The sequence below is a fragment of the Halichoeres trimaculatus genome, unplaced genomic scaffold, assembly GCF_033239565.1.
Source record: "Halichoeres trimaculatus isolate MK-OKI-2021-1 unplaced genomic scaffold, fHalTri1.1 fHalTri1_scaffold_23, whole genome shotgun sequence".
Taxonomy (NCBI): Eukaryota; Metazoa; Chordata; class Actinopteri; order Labriformes; family Labridae; genus Halichoeres; species Halichoeres trimaculatus.
Genome location: NW_027437201.1, coordinates 15,236,388 through 15,262,690, shown reverse-complemented (window position 1 = coordinate 15,262,690; position 26,303 = coordinate 15,236,388). Strand labels below are relative to the sequence as shown.

Here is a 26,303-nt window from a genome sequence, read left to right as displayed (position 1 = left end):
TTCCATTTTTCATCATTTGTCATTATTTAACACGTTGACATAGTTTGGAAAGCTCCTGAACAATTATTTTAAAACCACAGTGGAGCACAGTTTCATCGCTGGTTTTCAGACTCACAGCTGGAAGTCTGTGGCTCACTTTATACTGCATCACATCTTAGGATTCCATCTTTTCTGCAGAGTCTGACTCTATTACACAGGACGACAAGGAAGAAAATTGTGATCATACAAAGTGACTGGTTACAGCAGGATAGGAAGAGATTCTCTAATTCAACAACAGGAGTTTGAAACATTCAGAATGACAGAACACAAGAACCACAACAAGTTCTTATTTCGTTCCCACCTGACACTTTTTCAGCTTTAAAATGTGAGTTATGAGCTGTTATAGCAGACTGCTGCCCGACCTTGATCACGCCATGCCTCTTTTTACTGTACCCCGCTGCCAGCAGCAGGTCAGGCTGGATGTCTTGGATGTCAGTGCTGACTGATGGGCAGCTCTTAGTGAACCCTCGAGGGGCTTCTCAGTGCTGCTCCTGCTCAGAGAGACACACACAAGACGGATGGAGAGTCAGAGGAACGCCTATCGACCCGTCTGCCATGCTCAGACCCTGGACCTCCCACTGCCCCGCCCTCCACCACAGAGACATGCCAGTGTGTGTCAGCCTTAATGTGTGTGTGTGTAAGATGAGCCTCCAGTAAGTGTACCACCTCCCTTACTTTGATAAAACACACACAAGCAGACTCACAAAGTAGTGCACAGAATCTCACAGATCTTCCTTCTTCAGCCCAAACATGTTTAATATACTTTAAAGTTTCCCAAATGTTTAACAAATGCAGTATTTATTCGTGCAGCTGACAGAACATCCGCAGCCAGTGTTTCAAGGGGTCAGTTCAGAGCAAAGAGTCTCACCAAGAGGATTTTAAGTCTCCAACTACTTGCTATTCCCTGGTTGACCAACGGGACGAGACAAGAAGCGATAAGATGATTTCTGCTCTACATCTCTGCGGTGGATGTAGCCTACGGCATAAAAGCTGGAGGTCTGAGTGTTTTATTGACCAGAAGTGGGGCTTAGCTACACACACACGCACAGCAGAGCAGAGGAACAGCAGAGAGCTAACTATACAGCACCAAACTCTGCCAAAGCAGCACCTTTCTGCAGGGTTGTGGGAATGTGAGACTGATAAAGTGTGTTTAACTGCCAGGAAACATTCAGAATAAAGAAAAAAAAATTCTTATTTGTGGTTTAGCTGCCTGACAGGTGCTGCTCTCCACTTTCTCATTAAGCCAGGGATAATGCAGTTTTTGGATATCAAACAGCAACACAGAAATTAGATTTGTCTTTAAAGTTTGACAAGGCAACTTTTTCAGCCTTAGTCACAAGGTCCCTCAGTTATCAAAATAGTTAAGGTCTTGTTGCAACATGCAAAAAAGACAACAAAAAGAGATTTAAAAAAATAGCTGCAGAGAACAAAAAAAAAAAAAAGAAAAAAAGAAAAAAAAAGAAACCACAGCTCCAACACAAAACAAATTAAATGACCATATATGGAAATATTCATGGCGCCATCTAGACAAATTTCCCAAAATACTGTCATGAAAGCTTAGACTCTATCCTCATCACTCTACAACAACTCAGAAAAGCAGCATCATATCCAAACAGCATAACCATAAACGGACTCCTATCTTTGATGGTTTGCAGTAAAAGGCTTTCTCTTCAGCCAATCAACGCTGCTGTTGGTTAGTCACCTGTGTCACATCGAAATCATTCCTGACAATCTGATACCAACGTTCTGTGTCCGGAGGAGGGCGTTTCCTCCCCTAACATTAGCCATCTGTGTTGTTAGCCTGGAGTTGATGCCTTCGTTTGATTTAACAGGCGTCAACAATTCTCAGGAGGTGTCAATCATCCGATCAGACTGACCCGCTCTGGATCGTGTTCCGTGTGAAACATACACGCGTGTTTGCTCCAAATGCGCGAATGCACAGAGCGCACGGATCCAACTTTCTAAACTTCCTTCGAGTTTAGTTTTTGGATGTCACAGTGCTACGTTTTGACGCCCTGAAAGAGTCATCAAGTGCTTGTGTGACATGTGCAGACACCTGAGCTTCTTGGGTTTCCTCATCACTCATGTTGAGCTGACCCCGGACTTCTGTCATCACAGAAACGGTGTGTAAGGTCTCTTAGCTACTCATTGAAGTGGTGTCAAATCACCAATTCACCAATTGTATTAGCCTGTGCCTTATTAAACAAATTAGACTCACAGCAGGAGTACAGTTTAGCAGCAGGACTGCCTGCAGATTTCTTGCTTTTACAAAACAACAGTCTGCACATGGACATGTTTGTGTGTTTGGAAGTATTACACGTTCAACCACAGGTCAGGGAATGATTGCATGTGTGATTTTTTTTTTTAACTTATGTGAACTATGAATCACATGTTTGTTTCTCTGTATTTTCTATTTAGAACCAGTTTTTCATGAGGATACTGGAAACAACTCTGAGCTGTCTTCATCACAACTCTACCACCATCCATGGACCTCCTTATCCCCCTTGGACTTCTTGGCTCCATAAATCAACCCATCAGACAGAGTAAGTCTCATCCAGTCTTTCTTCAGCTCTAGGATGAGGTGCAGTGTGGTTATATCTGCTAAAGTTGGAGTCAAACTTAAGTTCCTCTGTGTGGTTTTCTTTGAAATTGTGAAACAGTGAGGAGTAATCTGGTGGATTTTGAGGAGAGCACCTGTTGTGCAGGTTTTGCACTGATGGCAGAGATGGTGCAGAAATGGCACAAATGTAGCTCTTGCTTGAGCATTGTTTGATGGTTTTCCAGAGATTTTCTGTCATTTGAATGGAAACACGCAAAGACATTATGTCATCCTGTTCCTGTCCTTTTGTAATCTGTGAGCTTCACACACACATTAACTTTCTTATATTGCTGTCTGTGATCATACCGGAAAAGGTGACCTCTTGTTTCTTTAAGGATGCAGCTTCCTGTTTCTCTAATAATGATGCTGAAACTTTGGGGTCAGATGTTCAGACTCTGATGGCTGACTGCTCCTTAAAGCTTGCTGAAGGATAAAACTTGGGAACAGTCTTTGTTGGATCAGTCATTTTCATTTTGAGGCAGAATTTAATTTTTATTTTAGTTGCTGTGATCCAACCACCTCTGACCCAGAAGATCAATATATTTAAACTTGTGAAAGAATGAGCTGATGGGCTGATGAGCTGCTTTTAATATTTTACCTTAATAATTCTAACAGAGGCTGTAGTTGCAGAGATATGTGAATGTGATTTTCAAGCTGAAACCCAAAAACAAATTTGGGTTTGGGCTGAATTCGGGAAGTATCACAGCTGAATCAAACGAAACCAGAGAAAAGACTAGAGCTAAATATTAAAAGTAAATCAAATCATCACACTGAAACCTTTATGAGAGCCTCAAGCATGTCAGGAGTCACAAGTAGACTCATCAGCACTGCTCCTGATATGATAATTTCTTAGTCCTCCTCTCTAATTTCCTCCTGGTAACTGTGACGATATTTGGGCTGAACTTCAAAAAACTGAATGTGCTTGCTCTCAAAAGAAGAGATGTTAGGCGTCTCCAGAGACTATCAGTGTCCAGCGTCTGTCTGCACAAAGATAAGACTGCAGCTGTTCTGGTTTAGTGAAGGCCGCTGATGCATCACCTCGTGTATCATACATTAATGGATGAGACGGTTATTATCTCCACGCTCTCTGATACTGAGGAAAATCAGAACACAACACGCTCTGCCTGTTTGTCTCTAACCTCTTCACCTCCTGTGCTTTCTTCTTTCTAATCCAGGAGCCCAGTGTCACCCTTTCTTATCTGCTGCTAAATTTAAATCTAATTTCTCCCTCTCTGTCTGTCTGTGCCTCACACCCTTCCTCATCTCATCCTCTAATCCCACTTCACCTCCTCTCCGAGCTCAGGAATCATCTTCACTAACTTGTAACTCTTCCAGAAACCCCGCTGAGCCACTCCCGGGGCTACATGCATAAAACTCTGTGTAGATTCAAGACTAAAGAGTGTGTGGGAACACAGAGGCAGAAACATAAATACTGACTCTGTTTTGAGGAGTTAATAAAGTCATGTGTACACATGGTTCTGTTTTTATCGCTCTCAGTTCTGTGAAATCTGGCTGCATTTGAAAGATTCTCCCACTCTCGGCTATAAATATGCGCAATAAAGGAGACATGGGCCATGTTTGAGAGTTTTATTTTATCTTATTTCATAAAACTTGGTTGAATTGTTCCGTTTGTGGCCATTAAGTGGAACCATCCAACTTGTTTTGCTGCTATTTTATTTCCAGTCTACGAGTAGTTTGCACAGACTGTAAAATGTGTGTAGGAACTCTGCTCTTTGCGTGCGTGAATCGTAGAATGTGTGCTCACATATCTACTGTATTGTGGTGTTAAAAACACCTTATGCACGGTTTGTGCGTGTGTGTATTTGCGCCTCTGCCCTCTGGTGCTTTTTCAGAATCAGGATGTTTCCTCTCCTGTGTGTACCTCTCACACTATCTCCCTCCTTCAATCTGTTCCTGAGGGAGAGGCATGTGATGTCAGAGGAGGGGTGGCAGAATACTGATGAATGTGGAGAAAACCTTTAAAAAAACCTCTCTTTAATGCAGCGGCCTGTATCCTTTTCTTTCATAAGAGCCATTACGCCTCAGCTCACCTGGATTAAATTCCTTCAGGAGCCAGAAAATCTACTTTATCTTCACAATTAAAACAAAAAAGTGTGCAAAATTCTAAACACAGTAAAAATCTAGTTAATAATTGCCAAAAGAAGAATTTTTTGTGTTTATATAATTGGGTCTTTTTTTTTTTCTTTTAAATAAACTCGCAAATATTTTTCAAAAATCCAAATATGTCATGTCATATTTTTTTTAATTTGCAAAATTAATTAAATCAAAAATAAGTTTGAAAATTTTCAAAATTTTCGAAATTTCAAAAAATTGCACCCCCCCCAAAAAAATGAAATGAAAAAAAAGACATTTCAAAAAAATTAGCAAGTTAGAAAAACAAAAAAATTGACAAAATTTCATAAATTTGCCAAATATTAAAAAAGTGTTTTCTTAAAAAATTTGCTTTATTTTCAAAATTTGTTCAAATTTTGAAAATTTGCAAGTGAAATTTTTTTTTGCAAAACTGTGCAGAAATAATAAAAAAAGAAATTTGCAAAAATTTTAAAAATTTGCAAAAATTAAAAAAAATTGAAATTCAAGAATTAAAAAAAAAAAAAATAAAATTGAAAGCTGTAATGCAAGGTGATGCCCTTTTTGTTAAAAAAATATGTGAATGCATATTTTTATTTTTACCCTCTGAAAGAAAAACAAAATTTTTTTATTTCAACAATATTATTTCAAAGCTTTAAGGATCCACTGCAAAGGAATCAAAGAGCAACATGAGGCTCCAGAGCTACATCCATCAATATTCAGGCCGTGAGCAACAGGAATTTATTTTCTTCAGTATTTATTAATATTCTCTTCTAATACCAGTATGGGACATGTCTGTGTGTGTCACTGGTGTTACATTATTACCTGCTGCTCTAATTTCTCTGTGTAACACACGTGGGATGTGTATCCGAGTTTGCTTAATGAAAAAGCTCACTTTAGCTGATTAATCCGTCACTTCATCAGAGGAATTACCTCCTGATTAGTTGTGCTCTTCATCTTCTGACCTCTGTGAGCCATTGGTGCAGAGATGACGAGGGACGAGTGGAACTTTCTGTCTGTGTTTTCTCTCCGGTGGCCAATCCTCCGTTCCATCCACCTGAGAGTCTTCATCTGTGAAGAGTCCGTCTTTATCTGACCCCCGGGCTGCAGAGATGGCTGTATTTTTTTTTTTCTGGGAAAGGATGGGTGGGAGCGGTTTTCATCCTAAAAGACAGTTTCCTCTGTAATTCACTGTGAAGATAGTAATCAGAGTGTCTCCAGGTATTTACTCTGACTCTACTTTTTATCAGCGCAGGACCTCCCTGTGCTGCCGCTGACGGTGTTTATCTAAAATGCAATCTTTCTGAACTGTAAAGCACTGAGTTTGTTGCCCCCCTCTCAATGAGCAGGGCACCGAGGGTCAGAATCAATAACAACTTACGAGCTGCCGTGCACCTCGTAGTAGGGTGCCGAAGCCTGCGGGGTGGTGGAGCTGTGGAAGTGCTCACGGATGCACGGACAGCTGCTCTTATCTGGTCTCTGCTGGGAGCAAATCAAAGATTGGATGTCACAACAAGATGAAAAAAACACGTTACTCCACCAGAGATCTGACACTGGTTCTTTGTGGTTTCGCCTTTAGCTGGACCACTTCACAGACCGGCCTGTAGTCTGAGAAATAAACAACAGAGTGCCAAAGGAGTGAGAGTCTACAGTCTATTTATAGCTGTTTGAATCTTCAGGACTGAAATATTTGTATTATAATGAAGTCAAAGGAAATATTCTCATTACCCAAAGAATACACACTGCTCAGATTCCTGCCCTGGGGGAGCAGAGTTGGATGCACTCACTAATAGTATGTCTCTCGTCTCCTGCACGCCGTCAGTCAACTGATTTGTTAAGAAAAGCCGTGGGTGTGTTGCTTTTTAATCAGGAGCCATCAATTCATAAATTAAGACTGATTAAGTGATCAATTTACCTTTGTCATAGCTCTGTCATCATCACCTAATGGGTGTCTGCGGGGAATAAATGAGGAGATAAGTGGGACCGGAGGCTGCTGGAGGCTGCTGCTCTGCTGGGAGGATTTCTGCCTCGTAGATCTGATTTTTATCATCATGACTCACTTTTTTCTTAACTCCAACACAAGAAGAGAATCTGATTTTGAAGCAGGAAAGTCTGAGTGATGATTTGTTTTGTGAGCAGCAGTCTGTTTGGCACTTTAAGTGTTTGTTATACACTTCATGGTTGAGTTTTTATCACAGATCTGCTCTGATTTCCCGAAGCCTGCAGCAAGTACCTGCTGCTTATACGCTCGACTGAAGCTATCAGAATAAACGCGTCGCTGACATCAACAAGTGGAAATATTTAAGGTACAATAAAGCTCCTGAAAGTGAAAATACTGCTCATACAAGAGGGAGGAATAGTGGTGAAGATTTCAGAAAACTTGGTAGAGATGATTGAGCACTCGGATATCCTGTCAGCCAATTTTCACCAACAAGTCATCAAATAAAGCAGCGTGATCCGTCCCCCAGAGGTCTACATGATAATGTAATTATCCCTCCAGAGAAACTGCTGAACACTGCACTCTGGGTTATTGTTTGATGAGATACTCCGCTTGGGGTGCAGGATGGGGTGATGGATGTGTCAATCAACTGAGAGACTTTCAGCATGTTTTTAACATGAGTGAAACTCCATCTCCTGAGTCAGTGTTGTCTTACTTATGAAAGCTGACTGTTTTTGGGTTTGCTTGTTAGTGTATCCCCTCTACAGGAGGTCCCAGGTCTCTGGCAGTATGATTTCGAAGGGTGGAGGGCTGAAAGTTTAGAAAACTACTCAAAGGTGCTGAAACTTGAGTGCTGTTAAAAACTGAGGAACAATTAAAACACTGAGGAGGGATTTATCATTTGCACGCTGAGAACAGTGCCCTGCTGGCTTTTGTGATGCCCCCTGATGTCACTCTAATCAGCTGCACCTGTATGCTTAGCTCACAAACAGTAACTTGGCATCAAAGTAAAAGAAAGTAATATTTCAATTCCATTTTTACATCAAGTGTGTAGTATTAAAATAGACTGTTGAAAAGTGCATTGGTGATACTTTTTGGTTATGACAGCTGCTAAGGATGGGTACCGAATTAGGTACTTTGATAGGTACTGACCGGATTCTCCCTGTAGTACAGAGTACTGTCTCACTTAAAATCAAAAGGTACCATGCTAAGGTACCTAAACACATCTTCATAACTGTGAAAGAGTGGAAGACGAGGCGTTTTTCTTGCTGAACATGAACACAGCATTGCAAGGTTATATGTTGAAGAATAAATATGTTTGATTGAAAAACTTATTAGCACCATATTAGCACACAAAAGTACAGAAAATTGGTACCGTTAAGCACCGATATTGATTGCACGGCACCGTATTGTTTTAGATGTGAAAGGTACCCATCTCTAACAGTAGCAGAAAGATCACATTTAAATAGTCAAAGTAAGCCCTTTATGTTGGACCTTTTCTGATTCTTTAGGACATGTCCACATGTATCTGAATATCTGGGAAAATGCATGTTTTTGTATGTTAAGGTCTGTCATCCATGGGTTCTTTTTTTTTTTTTTTTGAAAACTCCAGCCGAAGTGAAGATTTGGAAAACTCGGTTAATTTATGCTTTCCTGTTGACTCTGGGAAACTGAGTTCTTGGTTCTTAAACGGCACAGCTGAATGAGGTGTTCATTTTGATTGGCTTGCACAGGTTTACGGCTGAAAAACACTGCCAAATATGGGTTTAGCTTGCTTCAAGCTGGATTTATTGTAGGATTTTCCTGTTACGTGTGGACAAAAGTAATTTTAAGAATGAATTGGTGGAGGTGTTAGTTTTTGAAAATACCCTGCAACGTATGTCCAAGGCTTTAGTTTCTGTTGGGACATTAGGTGATGTGAGGAAGTTTTCCCATCGTGTGCCTATACAAAGGCTGATCTAGAGGTACCAGAAGAAGAGCACAGCATTACTGCCATCTCCTCTCATCATGCACCATTATAGGTGCTCCTTTTAATGCATGATCTATTAAAAACATACAGAAAAAGATGAAACTGTCTTGTGTCTTGTATTCTGAGTTTTAAATACCAAATAAGTAAGGCTTCTGTGGCTCAGGCCTAAATGTGCATGTTTCTGATTTGTTCCAGTGGGTTCAACATCAGTCTATGCATTTATATAACCCAAACAACGCTCTGTGTGTGTTTTCTCCATTTTCAGTTGTACAGTTAAAGAGAGGGGTTAAATTTTGTTACACAAGTCTGTTGTGATTAAGTTTCTTCAAACATGTTCATGTTAACTCACCTACCTGCAGGTGCTCCTGGCTTTAATTAGTTTGATTATTGCTATATGAAAAACACATCTTTGGTTTACGGAAGGATTGGATCTAATCTCTTTGCACTTCAATCTATGTAGAGACTCCTTCCACATCCAAACACAACACTAGTGAAACCAGGAGTGTCATATTTTCCACTGCACACTGTGCCACATTATCTTACAGGTTGTGTGCCTGATTCTTGTTCATAAGAGTTTTTTTGATCACATTAGAGAAAATATTTTCTTGCAGCTTCTTGAGGACCCTGCTCCTTCACTGAGCTGAGATCAGACTTTTCTCATCTATAGCTGCATACCTCCTCCGCGCTCTCCCCTGTGTCTTCAGATAAATTGTCTGACATAAAGCTGCCAGAGGATCAGACCTGTGGGCTCAGGGACAGCCTCTAAATGGAGGAGTCGTGTTAATGATTGCCTGTGATTAACCTTCTGTTAGAGCAAACCCACATCTGATGGCAGCGCTGCTCCAGCAGGTCATGAGGTTTCTACTCTACATGGAAAAATCTGCCTAATAAAGGGAATCAATGGAGGCAGAGACGGGAGAGGGGGATTTTCCCTGTTTACAGAGGTGTTGGAAAGTAATTTGCACTGGGTTAAATTAACCTCTGCCCCTTTTAACCCCCGGTTAAGCCATGTTAGATCCTCTGACAGGCCACCAGGAGGAGGTGATCCTGCATCACAGTGACAGAAATTGATCCTTCTTTTAGTGTCTGTAACTGTAGTTAACTGAGGGAAAGAAAACTTTTGTCTCCTTCTTGATTACTTTCTTTACTTTCGCCCCACACAAGCTGCTCCTTGCTGCAGAACTATCTCCCAGGGCTCTCTTTGAAGGCTATTTTTCTCTTTTCATGTCATTGTTGTCTCAACCCTGTAAATTGTACAAAATGGCATGAAGATGCACACTTTCCCGCCATTTTCTCCTTGCAGGAATTCGTGTTTTACTTGTAGTACACAAGGAAAGTAGTTGTAGAGAGCACCCCGGCAAATGGCTGCCTGAAGTGGGCATGATTGTTGCAGGGTTTCAGCCCAAGCAGCTCCATCCAGACTCTGCTGTTGGAAAGATTGTTTCAGACACTGTTAGACAAGACAACAAGCACCTCCTTTAGAGAAACCAAGGCCTCGAGGCCTGATGTTGAGCTCTGACATTGTGTTGATTTTCTGTGTTGAATCTTCTCCCATTTTCAAACCAATCTGCTCTGACCAATCAATGGCCTCTGCACACTTGGCCTTGATGTTCCCTTAGATCCTTCACACATTTCTGAGTGCTTAAGCAGTCGTGGATGACACGCAGCCCTGTTGTCTGAAGCCATCTGATGAGCTCCTCAGTGCGGGTAATAGATAATCAATCCTACATGTCTTTAAATGTTCACTCGCAGAGACTGGTTAAACTAAGCTGACACGCTGATGACACCTTGCTGTCCCCTGTCACATTATCCCTGAAGGATTATGGGCTGTTTGCAGAGCTTTGGACCACTAGTAAAGAAAGTTTCTGTTTAGCCAAGGTTTATATTGAACCCCACTTTTTCTCTTTTAAAAGTTTCTGAAACAACTTTTACTTTAAAATCCTATTTCTCTTCTCTGAATTACTGTCTTCTCTCTAAAAGTGAGCTGAGCAGAGGCTGCAGTTGATTGCTCGATGGAGGTTGAGTTTGTCCTGCCACTGTTACTTGCAAAAAACTTTGAAGTGTTCAGATTGAAGTGGATCAAAACTGTTCAAGATTGAGTTTCGCAATAATAAAACTGGATTTAATCTTATCTCACCTCCATGTTTGGTCTATCAATCTGGCTTGGGGCAAGGGGATGATGCACTGTATACAAAAATAAAAGTAGCACAGGATCTTCACCACATATTGACCTTGCTCCTAGAGTGCTGGCCAATCAGAGACAAGGGGGTTTGTGGAGTGGTGAGCTTTAAACAGGTACTGCAGGGCGCCAGAGGGACAGAATAAAGACTAAAAAAGTACAATACCCCCTTTTTAGAGAAAATAAGAACTACTAAATGACCTAAAGGAAAATATTTTAGTTTAAGGAAGTCTTCCTTTTTGAACCTGTGCATCATCTCAGTCCAAACAGGTCTGTATCTGAGCTTTAGGATGAGGGTTTTCTTCTCTGTCGATTGTCTTAACGCCTTGCAGAGGTGATGAACACAGCTCCATCATGCACAGCAGCGTGTGTTGTGTCACAGTGATTAATCACTTTTAATCAGACAATCAAAAGCTGCGCCCTCTCAGATGATTTCTTCTTTGCTGATTGATTTGTTGTGTTTCTCATCTGATGGTGCACCCCTGCTGTCCACCATCAGAAACCCCGCTGCAGCCTCTGCCTCATGAAGAGTGTTCTAACACGCCTGCTTCTCAGGTCTCTCACACACAAACGTACACACACACGTATACACACCCAGGCCATTAGCAGGGCGATCAATAATCCTCCACAGCACAGTCCTAGCGTACGCTGCTGACCTGATTTCATGCTCTTTAAACAAAGAGGAGGTGGGCACTGATGGATAATGTAATGTTTCTATCAGAGCTATACAAGCCAACAGCATTATTCCATTAGAGTCCATAAATATTAATCACAAACATTACACACTAATACACATGAACACTGAGTTTACAGGACTCATGTTTTATCTCCTCTAATTTTCAACAAATCAAAAACATCACGCACTGGATTTTTCCTCTTTGCACCTCCATTGTGAATACAAGTCTTTATTTATAATAACTAGTTATGATTTGCTCTAAACCTTTAGACATTTTGGTGCCACAGTCTGCCCTGAAATTAGGGCTTTATGGAAGTAGGCTGTATTCTACTCATCATTGGGTCTGGGATTCTTAATTTCCATATTAGTGGGGACTTTCATTGTTTGGTGAAGAAATTTACAGCCTGAAAAAGCCACAGCAGGGAATCGAGTTTTACTGTGAGTGGAGCCGAGTCTGAAAATGCCACATGTTACAACGAAACCAGCTCCTTCAGTTCCAGTGTTTTCTCACCTCTGACATATTTTGACATGAACAAGTTAACCAGAGCAGAATCATAGAAGAGTAAAGTTCCTTTCAAACATTTATTTATGCACACAACAGGTAATATTAATCCTTATGAAGTGTCAACACACCAGCTCTAAGTGTTTGGCTATTTTTTTGCCGAATCATATCTTCCTGACCTCGTCAAGGCCTAAAACTTTTTCTCATAATTTTTTTTCTTCAAAGATCTTTGATTTAGCTGAAAATATAACTTTTTTTTGTAACTTTTCTTTATCAAGACTCAATTTTTATGTTTAACATCAAAGTACAGGCTCTTCTTCAGAAAGTGTGTATCAAACTCTTTACTTCCTGTTGTGTACTACAGTCTTTAAAATCCAGAAAGCAACAGGTCAGGTCACCATTTGGTTGATCCATGCACATCTTTTGTAAAAATTTTAAAACATATCACGTTAGCATTTGCTTAATCTTAAACTTATATCATGCACATTTTTCTTTTTTTTTTTGCTCTCGTGCAGCAACCTCTTGGAATTGCAAAACAAAGCTGGTGTAGAAGCACAAAATGACTGCAGTTCCTCAAGAGCCCTGGCTCAAAAAGTTGTTTCAGGTTTACAGCGGCAGATTTTTTATTATTTATCTGTTAATTTGGAAAACATTCCCAATAAGTGATCTTTCAAGCTCTACTCTTTTAACTTAGATTCCTATTATGCTGTGTAAGTATTTTTTTTCCTCACTGATTTTAAAAATCAGGAGACACACACTTTTATTTTTTAAAGATACAAACACTTTAAGAATATTGAGGTTTGCCTTCTCTGTGTGTCCTTTAGATTAGTCTGCGCAGTCACCATCAGAGCATCCAGAGACTCCTAACAAGTTTTCTACAATTAGCAGGCCCTGTAATGAGCTCTGCTGCTGCGTGCAGGGCTCTAAACTGTTGGCACATTCAGATGCATTGTTTGCTCCTCATCTGTGAGTCTTCGATAACATCAAGACCACTTTTATCTACCGTTGATCAGATGCATCGGTGGCATGAAGACACAGCAGCAGCAGATGGCACTGCTTAATGCCTGTGACTCCCTTCTCTGCTCCTGTTCCATCGTTTTCGCGGCGTTTCGCTGTGTTTCGATAAACAATGATTGGTGTCTGGCTGCCCCGTGTGAGGCAAATCAGCTCTCATCTCTACTGATGAGAACTGACATGAATAGATTTGGTCTGAAAGGTTTCCTTTCCCATGATTAAGAGCCTCACAGGACGCAGAGAGAATCCTGATTCTAATAAATTTGCTTTCCATATGCAAACCAGCCGCAAAACAAACTCATCAATTTCACATCAGCTTTCATTTAGCTTAATGGGCAGCCATTAACAAAACCAATCGCCTCGCTCCTTCTTCTCCCCCTGTCGTGTTTCTTTGAGTGATCAGAGCACATGAAATCATTTCACACACACACACTCTCACACACACATGTGCAGTTCTGTATTTGTCGTGGCACCAGATGGCAGAGAATGTAACCCGTGCTCACTCGAGGAGAGGAATTTATTGCATATCTCAGATTCTGCTGTAAGACATCTCAATGCATTTCAATAATGTTGCTCCTTTGAGACGGTGCTGTGAGTGCTGAAGCAAAGGAGGCCTCCATGAATAAACATACTTTTTATGCAATCTTAAACACATAACAGGACGACTCCTGATGGGATTGTGGCCTGTAAGCTGCAGGATGACTGTGTTTTGAAATTGCTCCTGTCTGCCTTTAAAGCGCAGCTGGGACAGAGAGGGATGTCTGTGGATGCAGAGGAGCTGATTGTGTTTTATAACATTCAACCATACTGAGTTTTTTATTTTCTTACACATGATTTTATTGCATTTTGCCGTTTTATTGGATATCTAACGGTGAGAGTGACAGGAAATATGTGCCGAGAGAGAGCGGTGTTTAAAACTGCACGAGGCATCTCGCCTGTGCACCAGCCTCAGTTTCCATAAATCAGAGCCGGAGATGTGACACATTTTCTCTCCCTTCTGCAAATGAGTAATGAGACTGTGGGGAAGCAGACGAGATATTGACTTTTGTTACTTAATCCAATCTAGCCGCTGTGGTTTGGAATATTTTTCATAAAGTGTAGTAAATAACCCAGTGTTACCAAACACTTTACTTCTTCTCTGCTGTTTGCAACAGAAAACAAGCTTTTAAAGAAACAGTTTCTTTCACCAAAGGAGGAATAGGACACTCCTGAGCCTCTTATGGATGGCACATTGTAAACGCCGTTGCATTGAGTTGTTAATTTGCAGATTGTTTTTTAGATTATCATGTTTGAATAACTTACACACTTAAAAAGCGGCTATACAGCAAAGAAAAATTAATTTCTGAATTTCAACGATTGGTCCTCTCACAGCAATCTTCTCTGAAGGAATAATGAACATATGAACGTAACAAAGGCAGCAGAGAGAGCCTCTCACTGTGATTTGAACAATCACTGACCTCAAACCTTGTTAGCGTTTGAAGTGCAAATCGACAGCACCGTGAAATCCTCTGAGGTGTGTCGTAGTGATGTATTTTTTTTTTAGAGTGAAAGGAACATACGTTCTGTTCTTCATAGCTCCAGTAAAACTTCAGACAAACATTTCAGAGCACAGTAAAGATATTTTTATAGTTTGTGTTCCCGTGGGGAGGTCCAGTGCCAAAAGCTAATGGCAGCAGCTTCATGCATGTATGGCTGCGTTTGATAAATCACCTGCTCACTGATCTGAGTGACCTGATTCAGAGGGAGGGGGGCAGCCAGCGGGGCTCCTGGTGCTGCTGGGTAATGTGTCTCATGAGTGCGTTTGGCTAGTCCTGAAAAATAAATCTGGGCTGCAAATGCTTAAAGTTTGCAAAGAGACAAATTTATATATCAAAAAGTGTTTCCTCTTTTCCTACTTTGCTCCTTGAGCTGAAGTCTTTAATGTCAGGCCTTATGTCCCTCTCTCCAGTTTTTACATGTTTTTCTACTTATTGTATCGACCTACGCTTAAAAATCAGGAGAGGTGCAGGTGTGTCAGTTTCACTGTGGAAAAGGACATTGGTGTTGAGGCAACAATTTTCCCATCAGGCCGTCAGGTACACCACCCACACCCCAGCCGGACACCTGGAGAGGTACGACATCCTCCACAGAACCAAAGTCTACAGAAACCTGTCAGTCAGCTGGACCTCAGGTCCATAGATCAACACACATACACACAAACTGAGACTGCACACACACATACTAGCTGTGAGCTAACTGGAGGATGGTGTTTGGGAACATACTCAGATGGAGTGGGAACATTTTGTTCTTACACCCTCAGATGTTTGTGGAAAAAAACAAAACAGGATGCTTCAGACCTGAGTGAGCTTGTGAAGCTACGCAGAAATTATGAGGTGTTTATGAGCGGTGTTGTTGTGGAATTAAGTCTCCCTCCAGCCTCACTTTTCTCACATAAACGGTCTCTACCATGCCTTCATGATCTGGACACCTTGGCATGTCAGTCTGACTGAAATAGAAGAAGTTTAATTTTTCAAAGTTGGGATGTAGCTAGGGTTTGATTTACGCCGTCATGTGTGCATCTCAGTTGACATTGTGCATGTACTCCGAAGTTTACACACCATCCTTTGACTCAGAAGTCAAATAGCGTAACTGCATAAAAAGGAAGTCAGATAGTGAGCAAAACATCAATAGAGGCAGAACCACTTAGCCTCTTGCTAACTTACTTTTTGTTGATGTGCTGCAGCCCTAGACTTTTATTACCTCTGATTTTCATACTAGCTTAATCTCTTCTACACTTGAGCTGTGAAAGGAATATTTCTGATGTTTCAGTGCAAGCTGCAGTCAGACTCAAAGATCAGAGTTTTTTTCTGATTTGAACTGTGGATTTAAAATCTCTGTTTCAGGATTCTTTGTTTTGGGGGATATCCCTGTAAAACTGAAAGCAACCAGTGTGGGTCTTTGATTCATTGCAAAGTGCAAGCTTTCTTTCTTAAACTCAATGCATGTGACACCCCTGCAGACTTCTTACATCAATATGTAATCACAGAACTTCAATCTGATCATTATTCCAACGACTGCAGTCAGAAAGGTTAAATAAATGCTTCAATAACTGTGCCATATAAGAGTTTAAGGCCACCTTTAGTGTGTTATGAGCTCCTTTGGCTTATTTTAGCCTGAAACTACAAAATAAAGCAGCTTTCAGCAGAGCTCTTTATTAGTCGATAAACTAATAATTGAAATTCATGACTCCCCGCCTGCCTTTGTGTTTGATTTTTACACAGTCTTCATGCTGTTTTTCTGATATTTATTCAGCCTCTGTACATTTTCCATCACTCCCTCCATCTCTGCTCATCTTGGGGTTATGTTTGTGTACTTTGGCCCATCATCATCATGCAGGAGTGAAACTGACATGATCACATTTATGATCCTCACCTAACTTCATCACATCTCGCCCACCAGAGCAACGCTGCTAATGGAGTCTAGGAAGAGGCCGGGGGAGGCAGGGAGGGTCGGGGTGAGCTGTCGGCACTCGTGGTGCATAAACGAGAAACAAATAAAAACAACAGAGCGAGGCTTTCTGCCCACGTGCCATCAAGCACTCTGAATGTTGGGATGCTGAATTGATTTCTGAAAAGTGAGGGTCAGGGGGGAATAACAATAATAAACACTGCTTTTGGAAGAAGAGCTAATTGAAAATCCCCACATGCTTTCCCCAGTAGATTGAGCATGCTTTGATGAATACAGAGATTGTAGAAAGCTGACGGACATGCAAAGCATGTCATAACAGAGAGCGGTAAAGCTGGTTTATAGCCAGTAAACCCAGAGACCTTCTGTGGGACTGCAGGGAGTCGTCTATTACATGGCTGTGTTGACTCAAAATAACCTTTAATATATCACACCATCAACTTCAGGATCTATTTTAACGGTTGACTGTATATAGAGTGGACAGTGTGGCTCCGCCATTTACCATTATACGGTTTTGAAGCCAAATACTCCCTTCACAGGCACCGCCATTGTCATCAGTTGAGTAGCCAGAATCTGCGCTTAGAGACTGTGACGGACTCTGGAAGAATCGGAGTGGAGCCGAGTGACAAAACCATATATATTTTTTTTCTTTCAAGAGTCTAATCACTTCTTGACTCTCTCTCCTGACATATTTTACAATCCCCGAAAAGAATACACAAGAACGGCAGCTGTCAATCATTGTTGAATGTGACAAAAAGCCTAGTTTTTAATCTCTTATAACTACTGAAAACGAAACTTCTCGGAATAAAGAGGACTTGACTACAAGGCAGCCAAATAATATCTTCAAATCACTTGAACAATGGGACGACAGAAACATTTTTATGAGGTGTATTGATTTTTTAAAGTTTTACCACAGCCCATCAGAATTGACTGGGGAGCCGAATGTTTTGACCTATACTGAGGCCAGTCACCAGGGGTAGCAGTATTTGACATCCATTTTTTTTACAGTTTTTGATTTTGACGGAAAAGTTCATTTAAGTGAAGGAGTATTTCTTTTAGAGGTCAAGCAGAAGTTCAGAAAAGGTGTTTGTGGTGTCCCTCAGGGATGCATTCTGGGTCCTCTTTATTATTCAGTCCCTCCCACACTTTTATATTTTATGTTTTTATTTTAGGTTTATATTTGTATTGATTAAATAAAAAAAAGAAAAAAACTCCAGCTAGGCATGAAAATGTCTGTAATGGGATTTAAAAACCTCTTTCCAAAGATGAAACATGGGTTAGAGTTTCTGTGTCGACTTGGAAAACCTAGAAAGTTTCTCCTGACACCCAATAAAGATAATCTAAAACTTCTCCTACACAGAGCAAATCATGCAAATTTCACCTTGAGTTTCTGAATAATCAAGTGAAAAGATGAAACAGACAGGTGGCTTTCATATTTAAAGGCCTCGTGTCCGAGGGCCAAGCTGCAAAGGAGCATCCTAAGTGATCCAGATGTTGTTTGACGTCACATTACACAGGGGAATACACTTCAATGCAGCCACAATAACACACACACATATACACAACAGATACACGAGCAGGACAGTCCTGGTTTCCTGGATGTACTCAGAGCGGTTTATGTCCTCACCACAACAGTGTTTTATCTTGTCAGGATGCATCTCCTCTGGCTGCTGGATGTAGTCTCTGTGTTACTGCTTCTGACAGAGGCTGCAGAAGAAAGCCGGCTGAGTGCTTTGTTTACGTGTGCGAGTGTGTGTCGTGTGTGTCCGTATGCACACATGCCCAGTTGAATGAAACTCATCAGGGCTGTGCGGCTGTTCCCTCCAATCTCAGAGTTTATTCCTAAAATGAACATCTGCCACATTCTAAATGTGTGTGACCAGAGGGAATCCTGTGAGTGTGTGTTGTTGTTCTGGGCCTCACAAAAAGATGGTGTCCTTCAGAGCTGCTCAGGATGTCTCAACCTGACAGGGTGTCCTTTTGGGGGGGTCATCGTGAAACTTTTGAGGTTCCTAAAAGTACTGAAGCTGTCCTCATGTGGTCCCTCTGATCACACGCCTTCATCTTCACACTCTCACGGATAAATGGAGCCAGAAATGAACCTTTACATCTGTGTTTCCTGCATACTGTGTCCTGTGTGCATCACCTGGTGACTCATCCTTCATTTTCCCATTTTCAAACCGGAGTTGAGCTCAGTTTTGCAGGTAATTTAAACACAATCCCCTCATTGTGTTCCATTTGAGAGAAGCCCATTAGAAATGATAATAAGTCATCTGCTCTGACACAGTTTCTGTCATAGCTTCTGCCACAAATGTCAGCACGGACTTAAGTTTCAAAATATGACAGTTTTCCTCACATCAGTGCACATATTGGAGTCTGTGGTCCAATAGGCAAAGTAAAGCATCACTGACGTGTTGGACCTTTATCATAAAGCAATCAGCTCTGAGATAATAGAGCGGCATCTGTTTTTGCATGTCCGTAAAGCTTGCCAAGAAATATTTACTATTTTTGTATAAGTTTTCAGGAGCAAACAAAGACGAATGGGCTGAAAGTTGTTAAATTTTTGCCATTTTGTCACCAAAACTTTTTGGCTTTTCTGAAGTAAATGAATTCATGGATGACTAGAAAAGCACTCAGAGAGAGCAGAGCTTTGCCAAGCATATTATGATTGTCACCAACACTTTAGCCCTGTTTTAGTGTTATATCCCCTTCCAGCACACTGTCTGCTACAATTTGGTGTTAGTTGCAGGTTTGTACAATAATTTGTTACCTGACAGTGCTGAAAATTATGATGACCCAGTACATATTTCTTATTCAAAATCTTAGTATCCAGAATATTGCCAGGATCTGGATCGTACTTTTAAATCTGTCATAAATTGTTGTGACCTTGTCTTGTCTTGTTTTGCCAAGCAATCCATTTATGGTGGAGTTATACACATATGGTGAAAACGCCCCCTCTCACAATGATAAAGAATCCTTTACAAAAATCCTGGATCCAGATGGTGATCTGGATCACCTCCAAAATGTAATCACGTCTTCCTTATCCCATTTTGAACATTTCCGGAAAACTTCTTTAAGATCCGTTCATTACTTTCTGAGTTATGTTGTTCACAGAAAAACAAACAAACTCTCCAAAAAACCAACATGATCCAAGTACAGATCTTTTAGGACTCCAAATCAAGGTTGGAGGTCACTCCAATTGTTCTACATAGGCCTACAAAGGAAGGGGCGTTGTGTTTGTTAGATGATTTCTTTAAAGAGTTGAATTGCCAATATGACTTATTTCTACAGACTTTTAAACCCCAAATCCACCAAACAAAGTCCTAAGTGGAGTGGAATGTTTTCTTAATGATTGACCTGACCCCAGTAGCTCATTTAAACAATAGACAATAGACAGAGTGAAGCTGGACGAGTCTGTGCTCTCTGTCTTTGGATGTCTCGTCTTCCAGGCCTCTGATGAAGCTCCTATATTTAAAGACTGAGGAGTGAGAGCAGGCTGGCATTTCCAATTCAGGAAAGAGAAGGCTCTGCTGCGCCTCGTCACCTCTCCATGAATACTAATGACAGCGCTTTGCATTTATTATTGGCAGGTCTGTGCAGCTCCTCCGGACAACACTGAATACACCTCTCCTCTCATTTTTCTGGTGTGATGAGACGTGAGGCGTCAACGAAAAGCATCACTGAGTTAAACGAAAATAAAAAAGTAAGGGAGTAATCTTTAAGTAGATCTTCATGTGATTACAAGACTTGATTTAGGTTGTGGTCCTGTATTTTTGTGTTCTCATCCACCAAAGTGTGGCCCTGCAGAAAAACTTTTGGAATCCTGTTTCTGTTTGCAAATTCTTATAAGTGTCGTAAGACATTGAAAGATAAACATCGGAGCAGATTGGTGTTATTCTTCACACCCTTAGGGGTCATTAAGAGCTCCAGGAATACCCAGAACTGCTCTCTTTATCTCCCAAATAAGTCTAAGTAAATGAAAAGTGAGCAGCAGTCATCCAAACTGAGCTTTTAGAGGCAGAGACACTGTTTGTCTCCAGGGTAAAACTACTCCTCACTTCAGCCTCACACTCAGGGATAAACCTCGTCCTGTACCTGCCATTAAAAAGCAGCCGTAATGATAAGACAATTAGCGGGCTAATTTCAATTAGAAAACCTTAATACACCATTAAGAGCTGTTGGTTACTAATGATCACTGCAGGGAAACAAAGCAGCCGATGTAAATGCCACTATAGAGAGCTATAACTCCAAGGTTTCATCCTGACTCCCCGATTATTCATGAGAGCTGAGCTGATTATAAGACACGACATGAAGTGAAAATGTGATGACCCAGAGTTTATTTGTCATTAAGGTGTTTTCCCACCTGCCTCAGAGTCCATTTTCTTAAACTTTCAGGTAATCATCCGTCTCTGCTGCAGCTCCTTCACCTCCTCGGTGGAATCCACCAATTCAACATTGACTCTAATTGAATATCGATTTGTTGGTCCCACCATTTTTTCTCTATTCTCCACTCTCTAAAAAATGTAATTAGAAATTTGACCTTGAGTTGAACATTATCAAGAAAATGTTCATCAAGCCACTAACTGGTTACTACTTTGTTTACAAATGTAACAATGAACGCTACAGTGACTAGAGTAGGAGGAAAAGGCATCCACCAGTGCTCAAAAACCTTTGACCATTTATTGGTTATTGGTCTAAAAAGGTTCCTTGTTTCTTGTCTACTAAGATTTCTGTTTCAAATGCACATTTCTTGCAGTCTTTCGACTGATGATGATGTGACTCGTCAATCTGCTGGTTGAGGACTGATTGTCCCACCTGAAGATACCTCAGATGAATTTAAGACAGAAAAAACATTGTGGATTGGGTAAAGGCCAAGGTTTTATAAAAGGCCAAACTGTAAGGATGCTTCTGTTATGTTGCTAGACAATCAATATATGCATCTTAAGAAATTGGAGTACAAGCTTATAAGCTAAGCATAGTCAGACCGAGAACGGACTGAGCATAGCTTGATTGACACATGTATATAATACAATTGCTGTCCAATTCAAACAGATTTGGCTGAATTGGCAGGTCTTGGTACACCTCAGCGTTTATTGTGAGCAACAACCCGGAAAAGGAAGAAGAAGACCATGATGAATAGAGTGGCTGTGTTCAAACACAACAAACAAAACACTATGGTGAAAGAAAGCAGCAAGTCTTGTTTTTGGAGTGAGGAGGAAACAACCATCTTTTTAAAGCAGCTCAAGGAACTGAACATTCTTCAATTCATGGATGGGAGAAAAAACACTAAATGGTGATCAGTTTATTGATAAGCATGCAGCTTTGCTTCCCAAAAGAGGACACAGCGCCGCCTATTGAAGTGGAGTTTGACGTTCTTGTCCAGAGGTTGAAGTCTGTTTCTGTTTGTATACAAAGACAAAGCAAGAACCTCTGCTGTTACTTCACGATCAAAGTATGACCTTGGTCAGAACCATAGACTGTAAAAAAAATGGACGTCTTCTTGCTTGGCTCAAAGTGAGGTTGCCATAAAACTGCTCCCTCTGGTGGCTGGCTGCACTAGAGGTAAAAAAAATTCGGCTCCCCAGCCATTCCAGATGCACTGTGGTCAAACTTCAAAAAAGTAATACACCATGTTGAAATTTTTTAATGTTTGTTGTGGTGATTTTAGGTTACTATTAGGCTGCCTTGTATTCAAGTCCTCTTTTTCTGAAAAGTTTCATTTTCATTAGTTATATAAGGTTAAAAATAAGACTTTACGTCACGTTTAACGATGATTGGCAGCTGCCGTTCTTGTTTTTTTTTTTTTTCGTAACGTAGATCAGGAGTGAGAGCCAAGAAGAGATTGAATGAGATTCAATGACAGCACCTGTGACGGGGGTATTTTGGCTTCAAAACCATACAATGGTAAATGGCGGAGCCATGCTGTCCACTCTACAATCAATGGTTGGAACGCTGCGTGCAAGTAAACATACTGTCTTATGCCAGCTTTGCACAAGATCATTTTCCGTGCAGGACTTACTATCTTGCTCGATCTGATTTTTGTAAATTGATGTGTCACCACTCTGTCATCCCATTAAAAATAGGAGTAGAACCAGACCGGAGAGGCATCTGATGCATTTTGACCCTTAGATCAATGATCTGAGTCTGCCTGTAGCAAATTAAAAACTTTAAGTACACTTTCTCTGATCATGCAATCGGCCAGATGAATAAATGAATGTTTTATTTCTACAGGCTGAAGCAGCAAGCAAGTAATTTAGACACCTGCGACCCACTAAAATCCTCAAATATGTGGGGAAATGAGCTCAGGTTTGTTAAATAACCTTGATTCCCCTCCAGGGTGTTTCAGCTGAATGTCTCCATAAAACACACCAATATTCCTGACGTTCTGCTTCCTCCACAAACAGCTCTATGTATTAACTGCTGATGCCTCAATTGCTGCTCATGGTTTCACATCCATGTTCACATTAGCTCACAGTTTAATTTGCTGTACTGCTACACAATACAAATGGAGCCGATGGCATCCAAAACCACAAGTTAACATGATGATGGAAATAATGGCTCTGCAGCTTTTAATGGCTTTCATGTGTAATGGAGCTGATCAGAGTGCAGGTTGAGTCACAGCTGTGCTAACAGTGCCAGAGCCAGACCAGATTACTGAACATCATCTGAAGTATCAGAGCAACACGCCAACATGTTAGCACCTCTCACATCACACTTTCTAATCCAGTATACAAATAAAAGCTGCTGTGGCTTTTTGTGCACATAATAATATAAATACCAACATTTGGTGATTATTAGCTTAGCTTAAATATAGTTTGTTTGCAAAAAAAAATACGTTTTTGTACCTTCAAGGTGAGGATTAGTCTTGGAAGCTTTAAAGGAACCTGTTGTGGGAAAAAAATGTGCCAAAACCACCAAATTTTTGTACCAACTTTGCAAAACATTTTTTAATATTTGCAGCAAGCATTACACTAAAATGAGCACATTCCCACTGTGGTCCTCTGACCAAATGGTTTGTGAAAACAGGAGCTCTCTCTGAGCTTTGTGAGATGTTACAAAAGTTTTTTTTTTTAATGATACAAGTCAGACAGATTTAATATCCACAGCAGGAAGTCAGACATCATGGTGACAGTCTGACCGCTGGAGGACTGTAATCAACTAATTACGCCAATTGCAGGACACAACTGGAGAGAAAATAACAACAACACAGAAGGAAAAATGTTCTGTTTCTAGAAAAGCTTGCAGCCAATAATTACTGGTGCTGGATCTGAATGAGTTGCCTCCTTGTTAATTTCTTGCAAGGGGAAGCAGCGGAGATAATGTGTTGACAGGGCAAATGGGAAAAAAGCAATTATGAGGAATAGGTTGTTGAAAGGGTAGAGACGGCAGGTGGTCGGACAAAAAGCAGAGCATCCACGAGGACGACTTGGGCCGCGAGCGAGGGTGAGAACAGACTTTCTTAAGAGGCTGTGCAGAACATGAACATTCTTGACAGACGCCAAACTCAAATTGCTTTGACTTCATAAATTGGAAAGATGTGTGCCTTTGTAAGTCATGCCACAGGTGGACTCAAAGATAATTTGATGAAGCATGATGCACCTGAGCTCAGTTTTGTTGTCCTGTAAAGAAATATGAGAATACTTATGGAGAGTCTGAAGAAGAAAATAAAGTCTTCCTCCTGCAGAATGAATCTTTCACAACTTGTAGACAAAGTGACGGGCTGTGGCTACTTCCTGGCATCACTGTATGTAACCACATCCGTCCCCGGCCCTGCTGACAGGCACAGCAGCACGGCCAGGGTCTGGTTTCGTCCAATTAACAGCAGCAGATAAAGTCAGGAGCAGTGAAGAGTTTCATGTTGTGATTGGAGCCATGAATTGTTAAACAGCTCCGGTACTTTCACAATCTGGAGAGGCTGACAAATGCAACTGCTGCAACTGCCAGACATGCACTAATTTGAACGTCCACAATCAGGGGAGCTCATATTATTGCCTTATCGATCGAAGGGGGGGAGAAATGAGCACTCGTGCCTGGCTCTGTTCAGCTCTGTTGCCTGCTCTAATAGGGAAGAGATGAGGCAGCAGAGAAAACTGAAGAGTCTGATGACACTCAGAGAGCATGTAGTGGAGGAAACACCGCAATATGTCACTTTAACTTCCGTGATCTTTGAGTAAACTTTCTGATGTGTACAGGTTGAGAAAGCAACGAGAGCTGATCATCAGATGGACTGCAAACAGGGTTTGTCATAACCTTGGCCCTGCTTACTGTCTTAAATTTTTCCACATTTTTAAAGCTATTTTAAAAGCTTTTAAGTGAATAAATGTGCAAAATCTTTTGGAATTCTGTGGATTAATATAGTCAAAAGAGTTTCACGGCTGCAACGCAGTTCTCAGTGACCCAGGTCAAATCACCGGCACTAAAAGTCTGTGTTTTGTTACCAACATACTCAGATTGTTCATCTGCGTCCAACAGCAAATTAAAAAAAAAAAGTTAATAAACCCTCTGAAGGTTAGGAAATTGAAGCTCTACATTTACTACAGCTCATCTTTCTATTTTAGCAACAGCTTCATTTTTTTATTTTGAGATCAGAACTGTTAGATTTGTCAAAAACATTTGGCAGACAGTTTGGCTAATCCAGTCTGACGGGAAATTACTCAAAAACAAATGAACAGTCACACAATTTCTCAAATAGAGAACAGTGGGGCTTTAAAGTGGTACATTATGTTCTGTCAGTTTTGTTTACAGCTTTTCTATGTCCTCCACAATGTCCAACAAATGTAACACTGCTTTTCACTGGTGCAGCATCGTCCCTGTGTTCTTTTATAACAATGTAAACTCTGATATAAACCACTTGCATTCGCTTCAGTGCTGTGTTGTTTACTTGGATTCCTAAGTACAGCTAATGCTTGAGATTCTTTACCTTGAAACCTTTTTACAAGCACAGGTATTTGATCATCTCTAAATCTCTCTGTGCCGTAAATAAAAGAATAAGCAGCTGTAATTAAGGAGCAAATCAAACACAAGTGCTGCTTTGTTCAGAGTTTTGTGTAACAACAAGAGAGAAGGCAGAACATTCATCTGCATGTAAAACAAAGAAAATCTGCATGCCAGATTTTAATTATTTTTGTGCAAACTAAATGAATGTTTCCACAGAAAGCCTGACTCACAGATCTGAGAGAAATGTTTCATCTTCTGAGACAAAATCAAATGTTTTCATACAGTATTTGCATCATGAACAAAGATGAGGCGTTGCTTTCTTTGTGATTACCTAAAAACATTCATTAAAACCAGATTATGAGAGGATGCACAGAAGATTCAGCTTTGAGAAACCTTCCCTCACGCCCCCTTGAGTCACACTGTCCAGAAATAAAGATTCTAAGATCACATGAGCCATCGACCAGCGATGATGAAGAGCCAGACGGTGTAATAAGAGGTGTTCACGGCTCCGTCCACAGAGACTTGTGCTGGATTTTAAAAGGCGAACCTGAGCACTCTGCTGGAGGCTTGACATCAAATATTTTAAATCTTGTGTCCTTGTCCTTTATCAGTGTACAAAAAATTACCACAGTTTCCCAAAAGATGAATTCTTCATTAAATAGCTTGCAAAGCACTTTACGGAAGAACAAGATGTTAAAAGCTCTCTCAGAGTACGTCCAAACTCCTGAGTGCTTCAGCAGAGTCATCAAGCCTCAAAAAGCTCAGGGACAATCTGGGTACATCACAAGTCTTTAACAGATGTTTACCTGAGTGGTGTGAGCCAAAACCTGTCATGAAAAATCTCAGAGAGTAGTGCAACATCTTTAAACTTCTAACAGATTTCATGCATACTTTACTTGGATCTTGGTTTCTTC

General features: G+C 40.8%; 1 protein-coding gene across 3 annotated transcripts in view; it reads left to right on the top strand.

Annotated features, from left to right (window-relative positions):
- Positions 1-26,303, top strand: part of ca10a (carbonic anhydrase Xa) — a 437,188-nt gene that overhangs the window by 150,174 nt on the left and 260,711 nt on the right. Inside the window, exons 1-2 of one of the 3 annotated variants that reach the window (XM_074663962.1) lie at positions 1,894-2,162; positions 2,458-2,582. In XM_074663962.1, the coding sequence (XP_074520063.1) occupies positions 2,525-2,582 (58 nt within the window). In that variant the 5' untranslated portion in view covers positions 1,894-2,162; positions 2,458-2,524. Of the gene's footprint in view, positions 1-1,893; positions 2,172-2,457; positions 2,583-26,303 lie in introns of those variants that run through there. The other 2 variants (XM_074663963.1, XM_074663964.1) reach the window with 2 other exon arrangements.